Here is a 12,960-nt window from a genome sequence, read left to right on the forward strand (position 1 = left end):
TAAGTATATTTGAGAATTCACTTATTTTATGTACTGGAGTTCATATCATTTATTTAATGCATTTTTACTGTGGCGATATTTTATGGTATTTGACGCTGAACAATTTATATCACACTGTTTTTTCTGCTCCTGAGATAAGTAATATTATGCGATCATCACCTTCACAGACATTTAAAACAGTATTTGGCTATGTGCTCTTATTGAAACAACTAGTTTATGCTCGCGACTTCGTCCGCGTGGACTACACTTTCAAACCCCTATTTCACCCTCTTAGGGGTTGAATTTTCAAAAATCCTTCCTTAGTGGATACCTACGTCATAATAGCTATCTGCATGCCAAATTTCAGCCCGATCCGTCCAGTAGTTTGAGCTGTGCGTTGATAGATCAGTCAGTCAGTCACCTTTTCCTTTTATATATTAAATAGAGCCTTATTATTACTAAGGTATTTTAATTTTAGATATTAAAATACCTTAGTAATAATAAGGCTCTAGATAAATTCAAGAACCCCGTATTTTTTATTTATGCCAGACGATTAGCATAATATATTTTTTATTTGGGCACATTTCTTATTACTTAGTTACCATTTCTTTCCAATATAGTTGATACCATACCATATTCTTACCAATATGGTTTATACCATATTTTATGACATAACTTTATCCTTTCACAGAAGTTTTTATTCTCAGATAAGACCAAAGCATTATAAACTTTCAAGGGTCTATTTCAAACTTGCTTGTGAAGTCAAATAATGTAGTATGTCCAGAATCACACTATAAATACCCGCGTAATAAGTCTTTTCACCCTTAGCCTTCTTAACAAAACTGCCTTGGTAGCATAAGCAAGATACGCAGAAGCTGTATAGAATGAACAAAATACAAAGTGACAATCAGTTATGAAATATGCTCGCACGTCAGGGTTGCTTAAATACGGATAATAATTACTTGCCATTTATGTAATTACATTAAAGCCCGAAGAACTTTACGTCTTTGAATACATAAAAAAATGTGCTCAAAATGTTCTGTTGTTGTAATTAAAGAACAATACGCTTGTATTCCGTACTCATTCTAACATAAGTATAAATAGTGAAACGCAATAAGTAATACGAATTTAGAACAATATTCGTGAAATTAGCTGTATAGTTACAATAATACTGTAAGCCCTCATTCGCATGGATCCTTTTCTAATATTATGTGTTGAAAAAGCGTTAGTGAAGGGTTACAACTACAATAGACGTATTTTACACATCTATTTATCTTGTTATCAGTCCCTTTCTAAATTTAACGCAATGTTTCATTTTTCTCGAGGAAAGAGTTGTATCTATTTTGGATTGTTTCATTCAAGTATTTTTAACGCGCGGTAGAAAAGCATCCGTGTGAACAAGGCTTATACTTACGCAATAGTCAGGTATTAAATAAGTCAAGATGGTGAATGCTTAATGGTGCACGATAGATTTTAGTGTTTTTACTTACGTCAATGATTGTTTCAAAAATATACTTTGACAAAAGAAATAAAATACAATTTGCGTCACGTATGTTGAAACTGCACAACAGCTGGGTCAATTTTATTTTTTGTGTTACATAGTTGCCACCTCCTAGTAGGTTCTTAGACAGGTTTTACGTTGATAGGCCACCAAAAGGTCAGAAGGTGCTGCAGTTTTATTTTTTTCCTGACAACTTACGTGAACGTACTGTATATTATATACAGGTGTATCAAGTTAAAGAAAACAATGTCATTTTTGGCAGATAGCTTTCTTTGCTCTATCTACCGCCTTAATATAATACGCATGATTTTCTTTATCTTGATTCACCTATAAATACTTTGTGTAAGAAATATAACAGTCAGCGCTGATATAAAATAAAGATTGCGTTGATTTTATTTCTGAATACTTCTGAATTACAGGCAATCATTGACTGATAACGTATTTAAGGCGGAATTTCTCTATTGTGGCAAATCCAACTGGCGCTTCATATATTAGTTACCTATATAATACGTTCCATTTTCATTTGCATCGTCAGATATCAACTGAAATTGCAGTCGAGTGCTAACTTGTCATAGAAAACTAAAAAAAAAATGAATAATGCCATATAACAATATGCCTGCTTTATCAATTACATAACCAGACATTTAAAAGATATATTATGAAGAAACGAGGGCACAAGACCATAGTAAAATTCCGTTTTAAATTGAGGCTTACTTTCGTTCAATACTCAAACCCCTGTACCTTTATTTTGGTGTTGCAAAATTAGTCTATGTGAAAGTTTCAGATAAATTCAAGTACCAAACCACTACAGTGCAAACGTGTAGATGCACCAAAATAAAGCTGTCAAATATAATGCTCAAGAGCATTAATTATTTATTTACATTTATTAATAAATTAGCTCATTCATTCTAATCACGACAATTAGTATCTGTATTCACCATAATATAACTGTATATCGGGAATTCAATAGTGGAAAACAACATAGATTGGAAATTGGAAACATGAAATAATAAGAGAATATAAAATACGTCGAGTATTGAGTTGCCGAGCATATCAGATGTAGATAGGGTTTGGTGTTGACTTAAAAATAATAAAATTGTTAAATTTGTAAAAATTATTTCATTTATTGCCTTACCTTGGTTATCGTATTATTTTACCTATATTGTTTCCTTCTATATTAAGACTTACTAATAAAAATACAAATACTTCTTATTCATGGCTTAAACACATTAATTAATATTATGACAAATGTCACAAACGTGCTGTTTTTCTTACATTTTTATTAGTAAGGAACTGGGTGTTTTTGTATTAGTTAGGTGGATATTAAAATTATACCAAATCATTTTATTTTTCTTCGATTTTATTACTGTAGAAGGTACAAATCTTCTGAAGACTTTAAAAAACGCTTAAAATATTTTAAAGCCCTTAATTTGTTACTATTTCTAATTCGCTTGTACAAAAACTCTTAGACCTATCCTTCTAAACAACAATTTCTACAAATACGGTAGATGTCATTTTTACTTCTGTCAATTTAGTATATTGCCGAATAAGCTTCAACACTTTTAATATATATGATATTTTATCTATCATTTTTACATTAACTGTCCTTGATTTGATCTAGTACCCAAATTAAATGCTATTATAGCAGGCGTGATTTTGCGCCTCCTGCTAACTTCACTCACAACTTCGTTGCTATCAACATTAATTAATGAATTTGTGAGTAAAGTTAAGAATTTGGGTGTCAAGACATGCCTATTAATTAGCATTTGAATAGCGTAATATTTTTATTTAAATTATATTTTCTTAGATTAGGAGGAAGGTACAAGTTGCGTGATCATTTTGACCACAGTTTTTCTATCCAGCTTGCATTTTGGGTAGATTTGCTGACAGTCTGCGTCCAGAGAGCGCCCAGTCGACATCGCTTCGTATATGGATGTACCATCCAGCATACGCCGGACTAAGGAATTACTGCAAAAAAAATAAGTAAGAGAGACGCATTATTATATTGTCCGTTCATCGTTACTTGACACGTGCATAATTATATTGGCACCATTGCTTTGTTTGCTTTATTGCTAAGAACTTAGGGTGTATTATTGTATGATTTGCAATCGTGCCAACATATTACTCACGCATCAAGTGAACGGACAATAGGTGAGACGATACCTACCAGCATTTCATTTATTTCAAAGGTATTTCGTTCATTCATCATTCATTCACCAGTCGATCATAATATTTACTTATTTATTATAGTCTTTTATTTCAAGATTATTTCATTATGCCTTTAATTTTATTCGAAGCTTTTTAGGGTTCCGTACCTCAAAAGGAAAAACGGAAGCCCTATAGGATCACTTTGTTGTCTGTCTGTCAATAAATCTACAGGTACCTACTTCCCGTTGACCTAGAATCATGAAATTTGGCAGGTAGGTAGGTCTTACAGCAGACATTAGGGGGAAAATCTGAAAACCGTGATTTTGTGGTCACATCACAAAAAAATAATTAAAAAGTGTTTTGAACAAATAATAATTAGTATTTTCAACTTATAAAGTACCTAAGATTCCTATAGCAAGTGGGGTATCATATGAAAGAGCTTTGCCTGAACATTCTAAAACAGATTTTTATTTATTTTTATGCATAATAGTTTTTGATTTATCGTGCAAAATTACGACAAAATACGGCTATAGTACGGAGCCCTCGGTGCCCGAGCTTGATTCGCACTTGGCCGGTTTTTGTATAACATCCACCTTCGTTCATCATTCATTCATACATAACCTTCTCTATGCTAGTATGGTAGGGCAAGCTTTTTGCCCAAGTATATGAAATCCACATTCGCTTCGCTAAAAAACAGTTAAAATCTCGAACCTGGATAGGTTAGTAAGCAACGCATCGAAGTCTGTCGCGTTGCCAGTCAGCATGTTCTCATTGGCTAGTTGCACGTAAGAGCATGCGAGTCGTTGCATGCATGACGACGAATCGACGTTGTACCGAGTCAGTACCTCGTCGAATCGATTTACCATGTCCGATACTGAGCTAAAATCTGTTTCAACGCCTGTGGACAAAAATATTACGAAGATTAAGACGGTGCCTCACGCAGCTTATAACGTCTAGCCAAGGTCTACTATGAATACCAGCTTTCAAGCAAGAGTTTTTTTTTTCACATTTCATCATACGTCGAAGGCTATAAATGTTCGGACCGGAGTCGACTATTCTTTCGAAACTAACGCGTGGCAGTTTAGGTTTAGCTAGGCGAACTTCTAGGATATGGAACGCACTTCTGGCATCAGTTTTTCCCTCCTATTTATTATAGGTACCTTAAAGTCAAGACTTAATGGGCATCTTCTAGACAAGCGCGCTCCATCTTAGGCTGCATCATCACTTGCCAGCAAGTCTGATTGCAGCCAAGCGCTAGGCTATAAATTTTAAATAAAGTTCGACACTCCTACAAAATTATTGTTTGTTGTTTTTTGTTGTTTCTTGATACATAGGTAGGTAATCTACTAGTTAAATATTACAAAGAAGTAACTAGGTATAAGTCCGTACAAAATGACTCTTCACGCGCCATTTTAACTACTCAACTGTCATGTCAAAAGTACGGGTCACCTTTAAAATAAGGACTACACTAGCGGCACGCTATGATGGCCGGTTTGACACATTACAATAGTGATGTGGAATGTCAATTTATTCTCGAACAAAAAACAATTAAGTTTTGTTTTTGTACCTGATTAAATAGGTTTAATAAAACAAAAATGTATATGTTTATTTAATTTATTTGAACGAACTGAATATTTGAACGAAAATGAATATACATACTTTATATGCACACAAGAAACATATGAATACAAAAGATACCGAAAAAGGTGCCACAAAAGGCCATAATTAATCAGATTCGTCCATACTACTATTTTCACTGTCGTCACTGCTATCATCACATACATTAATAATTATATGTTCGTTTTCTATAATATTATCTATTTTCACATCTCTTTCATAATCTTCCCTTATTAATTTAACAGTTCTATTCACAACCTTTTCCCAGTCTCCTTTAGTCACATGTTCACAAGCTTCTTCTAATAATTTTAGCATTTTTTTTGTGGTAAATGGGGGTTCTGTATTGTGTCTTGCAGCATATCCCTTAATTTGAGCCCACACCAACTCAATCGCATTATACTCACAATGGTAAGGCGGTAACCGTATAACTCTGTGCCCATGTTCTAATGCTATTTCGTCAATGACGTATCGGATCTTGGTTGGTTTGTTTTCTTTTAAAAGACGTACTAATTCCGCTTTTAACATATTCATGTTTGCATCTACGCCATTTTTACGAAGCCATGCGACGATATCAGCTTTCTTTTGGGATTGGGCAGGTGGCTTGTCAATTTGCATCGAGTGGTATGGGGCGTTGTCCATAATTATAATAGATGGTTCAGGGAGGCTACACAACATTGAGGTAAACCATTCAGTAAACTTTTCTCCATTCATGTCTTCATGATAGTCTCCAGTGGTTTTTGACGCAAAAGCCATGAGAGAACCTTCGACAAACCCGTTGATGGTTCCGGCGTGACAAATTATAAGTCGCGATCCTTTTCCTACAGGAACTTTGGAAGTAGATGCTGCTGTGTCATCGTTCCAAGAACGGCCTACAGTATGGTTAGCATTAAGCCATGTTTCATCCAAGAACACAACATTTTGCCAATTTTTGATTTCTTTCACTTGCCGTAAAAAAGTATACCTTGCCATCGCTATATCAAATCTTTCCATCAATATTTTGCGTTTGTTACATTTTTTGTATCGAAATCCAATGGTCTTCAAAATCTTCGTTAAAGAACTTTCCCCACCGAAGAATAATCCAGCTTCCTTCAGTGAATGCACCAACTTTTTTCTTGTTGGATACTCCTTCTGTAAATAGTAGCCGTAAACATGTCTTCGGATAGCATCGGCATCAAAGCTATCGATGCCTACGACTGGTTTTGCTCGTTTTCTCTTTTTTGGTGTGTGAAGTTTATTTTCTTCTGTGCCAGTCTCGCCATATTTTTTTTTAGTTATCCGTCTAACAGTTCGTTGTCCAATATTAAGCGCATCAGCTACGCGTTCAACCACTGACGTTATAGGTAAAATTGGCCCTCCATTTTGAGCTTCACGATCGAAATAGTTACGAAGGCGTATTAGGAACTCACGTGTCTGACTATTTAGAACAGTTCTCTGCGTACGTTCGGTCATATCGACGAAATCCACAACAAAGGGCTTGAACAGAGTCCAAATTAACGAGCAAGGGTCAACAGTAATGCAGTATCAATATTTGAAATCCAAAGCCAGGTCAAAACTATATCACAATCGCATTGCACTGACAGTTTATACTTTTCGAAGCAACGTCAATTCGAAACTGCTTTGTTTTGCATTGAGCATTGACGCGAGTTTGCCGGAGGTAGTAGTTGTGCTAGCCAGCGATCCTATGTGACGATCGTATTAGATTCCATTTTTAAAAATTTATTGATATTTTTTTGCGATTTCAGAGGTTTGTCCACATAGTGAAAATTGTTCATATTCACAAGTACATTCACCCCTTAAATGGTGCAAACTGATTTTTCTACACTTGTATACATTTAAGAAATCAATTTAATAAATAAATTTTGAGTCCTAAACCTAAAACTACATTCGATAAAATTTATGAATCTCTGCACATCACTATCGTCAATAAAGTAATACAATTATTTCCTTCAAAGTCGTTATCAATTAATACGGAACTTCATGAGCGGACAAACGTCAAACCGGCCATCATAGCGTGCCGCTAGTTTAAGGCACCTTTTACGTGAAACTTGACACAAAAAGTTAAAATGGCGCGTGCGGAGTTAAATTTTACGCGTTATAGGTACATACTGCGACCATATCCCCCGTAGCCGTAAGAGAGGGCGTGAATGATCTTAGGCAGGATGATGACAGCGCCGAAGCCCAGAATAGAACCCAACAACACTCCGCCGAGATCTATTTTCACTGGACCATAGAGACCGGGAGCAGTGCTGCCGTATGGACCCTGTAGAAAAATAAAATCCAAAAAGATCCGGTCAAGTGCGAGTCGGATTCGCACAAGAAGGGTCCTACATGGCACATACCTACCTATGTACTTTTTAATTATTTCTTTTATATGCATGGCGGCCATTTTGAAATTTGCAATTTGCTATTTTTAGGGTTCCGTACCACAAAAGGAAAAACGGAACCCTTATAAGATCACTTTGTTGTCTGTCTGTCTGTCTGTCAAAAAATCTACAGGGTACTTCCCGTTGACCTAGAATCATGAAATTTGGCAGGTAGGTAGATCTTATAGCTGGCTTTAGGGGAAAAATCTGAAAACTGTGAATTTGTGGTTACATCACACACAAAAAATTAAATTAAGGTCATAAACTAATAATTAGTAATTTCAATTTTCTAAGTAAGATAACTATATCAAGTGGGGTATCATATAAAAGGTCTTCAACTGTACATTCTAAAACAGATTTTTATTTATTCTTATATATCATAGTTTTGAATTATCCTGTAAAATATCGAAAAAATACGACTGTAGTACGGAACCGTCATTGCGCGAGCCTGACTCGCACTTGGCCGGTTTTTATTATCTGTCGTTATAGCGGCAATGGAAATAATACACAATGTGGAGATACGGTTCATAAGATAGAGCATGTATTCTGTGGATACAGACAGACGGACGGATAGACAGCAGAGGGTTTAATGGCACCCTTCGGTTTCGGAACCCTAAAAATCATGACCTGTGCTTATTTTGACCTCCCTCCGCTGCGGGTTAAGTGTCGGGTTCGATTCCCGGTACGGCCTCGCGCATGAAGGACGGAAAATGCACCCTAATCTAAATATATAAAAATTAAAATGAAAAGGTGACTGACTGACTGACTGATCAACGCACAGCTCAAACTACTGGACGGATCGGGCTGAAAATTGGCATGCAGATAGCTATTAAGACGTAGCCATCCGCAAAGAAAGGATTTTTGAAAATTCAATCCCTAAGGGACCCTATCCCAATGCATCAGCCTGTTTGTGTCTACTGCTGGACATAGGCCTTTCCAAGAGCGCGCCACCAAACATGGTTCTCCGCCTTTCTCATCCATCCGCTCCCCATCACCTTCTTCAGGTCATCGGTTCAGGGGGTGAAATAGGGGTTTGAAATTTGTGCAGTCCACGCGGACGAAGTCGAGAGCATAAGGTTGTAGTAATTAAGGATGTCTAACCGTGTTCCCATAGTCCGTAATGCCAAATCTCTGGGTCCTGTCAGGCTGGCTGTCTCTCTCGTCTCTGCTCTTCTCAGCTCTGGCTGAAGGCTGTGCGAGCTGGTCTTCCGTGTGCTGGTACGAGCTTGGCAGGAACCTTGTATGAAGTACAATTAAATGAGGTCGATTAATCACTATTCTATACTATTATATAAAGAGGTAATGTCGTTAAGTTTGTTTGTAAGGGGTAATCTTTGGAACTACTGAACCGATTTTAAAAATTCTTTCACCAGTAGAAAGCTACATTATTCCTGAGTGACATAGGCTATATTATATACATGCGGGCGAAGCCGCGGGGATCAGCTAGTATATTATAAATGCGAAAGTGGGTTTGTTTGTTGGTTTGTCCTTCAATCACGTCACAACGGAGCAAAGGATCGACATGATTTTTTGCATGGGTACCTATCCGTCTTAACGATCTGGAGAGTCACATAGGCTACTTTTTATCCCGAAAAATCAAAGAGTTCCCACGGGATTTTAAAACCTAAATCCAAGCAGGCGAAGTCGCGGACAGCAGCTAGTTTCGATAAATAATAGCTGTACCCACTACCCAGTGAGATGAAAAGTTTTGTTTCGCACGGCTGCAAATTTTTATCGCTTTGAATTATTCCTCGCTACGCTCAGGTTGCTGCTAGCCTTCACTTGGTTGGATTCAATACAAATACTCGTGCAACAACTTTGCAGCCTTGCATATCAAATAACAGACAGTTAACTGGTAAGATAAGTGTGTGTAAACAACAAAATCTAACAACACACTTTTCTGACTAATTTCAGCCAGAGACCTCGTTCAGTTACATTACCTAGACCCAGTCCCTAACACCTTCGACTTGTCTTGGTTCTACCCTCTCATTTAAAAATCATTATAGAGTATAACTATATCTTGTTCGCTTACCACACAGACCACTTACCATAAAAGATTGTTACCTATATTGACACAGCAGATTCTATTGATGTAAATGTCTTACCCATCGTAATTTCCCATGGCGCACCCCGAGCACACGATCACTAGTATTACTGCAGTTATCTTCGGACCCATCTTGACAAGATCACAGACGTCACTGCCCTATTCCGCGTCCGTATGAATACTTTATAGAAATCGTTCCGAAGCCTGGCTCGGAACAATCGTATGGGGAAACACTATTGTCGTATGTTGATTACACAACACCACTTTTACCCGTCACGGTGCGAATGGTCGAGATGGTATCGCAACGGGAAGATTTTTGAGACAGTTTTGAATCTATTTTGAAAAATTACCCTGATACCCGCGACTTCGTTTGCGTGGACAACACAAATTTCAAATCCCTGTTTTACCTCTTTAGGGATTGAATTTTCAAAAATCTTTTCTTAGCGGATGTCTACGTCATAATAGCTATTGCATACCAAATTTCAGCCCGATCTATCCAGTGGTTTGACCTGTACATTGATAGATCAGTCAGTCAGCTTTTTCTTTTATATATATAGATTGGGGATAATCCCAAACTAACCAGCTCAACTAAATCTAGAGAATCGCAGAAAAGTCTAGTCTATCACCTTTATATCCGGGCAATGATGTGAGAAGTTGCTTTTTTCTATTCCATTACAAGTTAGCCCTTGACTGCGTATCTGGTGGTAAGTGATGATGCAGTCTCTGCAGTTTCTACTTTCACGGTTTGTCATGTATCATACGCACAGAAATCTTAATACAAGGTCTGTCCCACGATACTTTGTACAGCCAACCGTTTGACGGAGTTCCCACTAAACTAAGGCCGAGTCAACAAATTCTAGAAAAGCTCTCAACGCATTAACAGTTCCTCTGGTGCTGCAGTTGTTCATGGGCGTAATTACTTAACATCATGACGTGACCCGCTTGCTTACAATTTGTATTAAAAAAAATTGCCAACACAACATACTATAAGTACCTACCTACTTCCAAGCCGGAAATCGTTTGCACTAGGAGATACCTAGATAAATAATATTTAACCAGTGGAAGTGCCCATGTAAGCATAGTTAGTTAGGAATTTATTTACTGGCAGATTATGAAAAATAACCACTGAGTTGTTTCAACTAGGGCAAACAGTTTTTTGACGTGTCTATGAGCTGCACGGCATCACTTCTACGTTTTGTACCTACTTATTAAGATTTCTTTTTGTAACCTGTCATTTGTGTTTCTGTGGTGCAATAAAGTATATACATACATACTTCTTCACTTTATACTATAGCAGATTTATCCAGAGCCAGAGCCTGTCTGTAGTAAGGTACTTGATACAAATAAGGCCTATGCTCGAAAAAGGCCTACTCTCCCGAAAACCCGGTTAAATAAATGTAACATAAAAGATTCTTCACGCACATACATACTACGGCCCTATGATTAGGTACGAACTGCTCAGGCGCCCTGCGCCTATTCCCTGAGCTTGTTGCGACACCTTCTTTGTGGAAGTCGGGTTTTCCGCGGCGCACTATAAAATTTTCGTAATAACAAGGCAAGTTATTAGGTTTTATATTGACATTTTATATAAACTAATAAGTAGTTATAATACCTTAGCCATTATATTAGATAATTATTGCTTTCATTTTCATCATTTTGAATAATGGAACGAATTATGGAACTTTATATTTTATCTGGTACGGTACCGAATAAGGCCCTAGGCCTTAATTGTAACCCTAGGCCTTAATATAAATCCCGCATTTTAATACGCATTTTGATGTCTAGCTCTCAAAGTACTACGAATAACTAAATCTAAAAAGGCTCCTAAACGTGCTACTTGGTCGGAAGAAAGCTTAGCAGCCTGCAGCGGCAGTTTAGTGCCTTGTATACAGCAGTGCAATTTAATAAGGCCTATATTTTTTTTATTTTTTTTTGGTAAATAAGTCGGTTTTTTTACAGAATGTGTGCTTTATTTATTTAATTACGAGTGACAATATTTTTTTAAATAGTTTATTCATATTATTGTTAATATGAGCGCTTAAGTCTGACAAGCCATCTGTGTTTATAAATGTTTAATTACTGTAATAAAAAGCTTAGTTATCAAAAGATAGAAGGTAAATAAAGGCTGTAAAATAGTATTTTTTTAAATAAATAGATTTTTAACAAGATTTTATGAGTTTAAAGTTTACAGGCCTTATTTGGTAGATGTACTTATACTACTTGATGTAGTGTGAACTTATTATGGCCACTAGCTAAGGTTTTTGTATTGTTGATTTTGTCTTCATTTTATTAGATATTGCTAATGTTTTACTCCATTAATTTGATATTAATAAACATCTAATACTAATTTATTGAAGTTTTTTTGATACACACCTATATTTATTTTGTAATCAACTATTTAAATAAGGTAGGCCTTATTTGTATCAGTTACCTTATACCTAAGAGCCAGATTCATCTTACCCTGCTAAACCTACTGCTACTATGATACACTCCTGAAAAAAGGTGACTGACTGATCTATCAACGCACAGCTCAAAGTACTGAACGGATCAGGCTGAAATTTGGCATGCAGATAGCTATTATGACGTAGGCGTCCGATAATAAAGGATTTTTGAAAATTCACCTCTCCTAAGGGGGTGAAATAGGGGTTTGAAATTTCTGTAGTCAACGCGGACGAAGTCGCGAGCATTTAAGCTAGTTTTATTTATTAAAACTTATAATTAGACAGGTAGGTATTTTTATAGAAGAAATAAAATGTTGAATCTGCATAACAATCAAGATAGGTACCGAGGTAATTTCAAAACATAAGACGACATCATCCGTTCATGTACCGTGAAAAATATAACAAATTGACTCTTACTTAGCTGAACGATAGAGTAAAAATGCTACAAGACAAGACAGCTACAAAAATAATTAAATAAAATATAATTTATGTTAATATTCGTCCTAGAGCATATTGCCTGTGTCACAATAATGTTGAAAATACATGCACGGGATCTCTCCAAAGAATGCTCGACACTACGCAGCAATACTTTGGAGTACCTGGTAGGTATACTCATACGAGTAGGTACAACTATTTTATACCTACCTAGTTTCATATGATCTCCCTGATGGTGATGGCGCATAGGGAACGCTGTGGTCCCTATCACAGACTACAGTGTTCGATTCCCAGCAAGGGGTGGGTATTTAGACAGTATAATATTATCTTGGTACGGTCTGGTCTGGTGGGAGACTTGGACCGTGACTTAGTAGTTACCATCCTACAGGCAAAGGCGTTCCATCAAGCGGTTTAGCGTCCCGATATGATGCC

The 12,960-nt window shown here is 36.6% G+C and overlaps 1 protein-coding gene across 1 annotated transcript; it reads right to left on the minus strand.

The window, feature by feature from the left end:
• Window positions 1-2,907: 2,907 nt before the first annotated feature.
• Window positions 2,908-9,910, minus strand: LOC117990445 (uncharacterized). The gene is made up of 5 exons (XM_034977886.2): window positions 9,714-9,910; window positions 8,710-8,845; window positions 7,352-7,505; window positions 4,340-4,526; window positions 2,908-3,448 (listed from the first exon to the last, which is right to left on the minus strand). The coding sequence occupies exons 1-5, from the start codon at window positions 9,782-9,784 to the stop codon at window positions 3,289-3,291; spliced, it is 708 nt and encodes a 235-aa protein (XP_034833777.1). The 5' UTR covers window positions 9,785-9,910; the 3' UTR covers window positions 2,908-3,288.
• Between the last annotated feature and the right edge of the window lie 3,050 nt (window positions 9,911-12,960).

Source organism: Maniola hyperantus, chromosome 18 (genome assembly GCF_902806685.2).
Source record: "Maniola hyperantus chromosome 18, iAphHyp1.2, whole genome shotgun sequence".
In the NCBI taxonomy this organism is placed as follows: domain Eukaryota; kingdom Metazoa; phylum Arthropoda; class Insecta; order Lepidoptera; family Nymphalidae; genus Maniola; species Maniola hyperantus.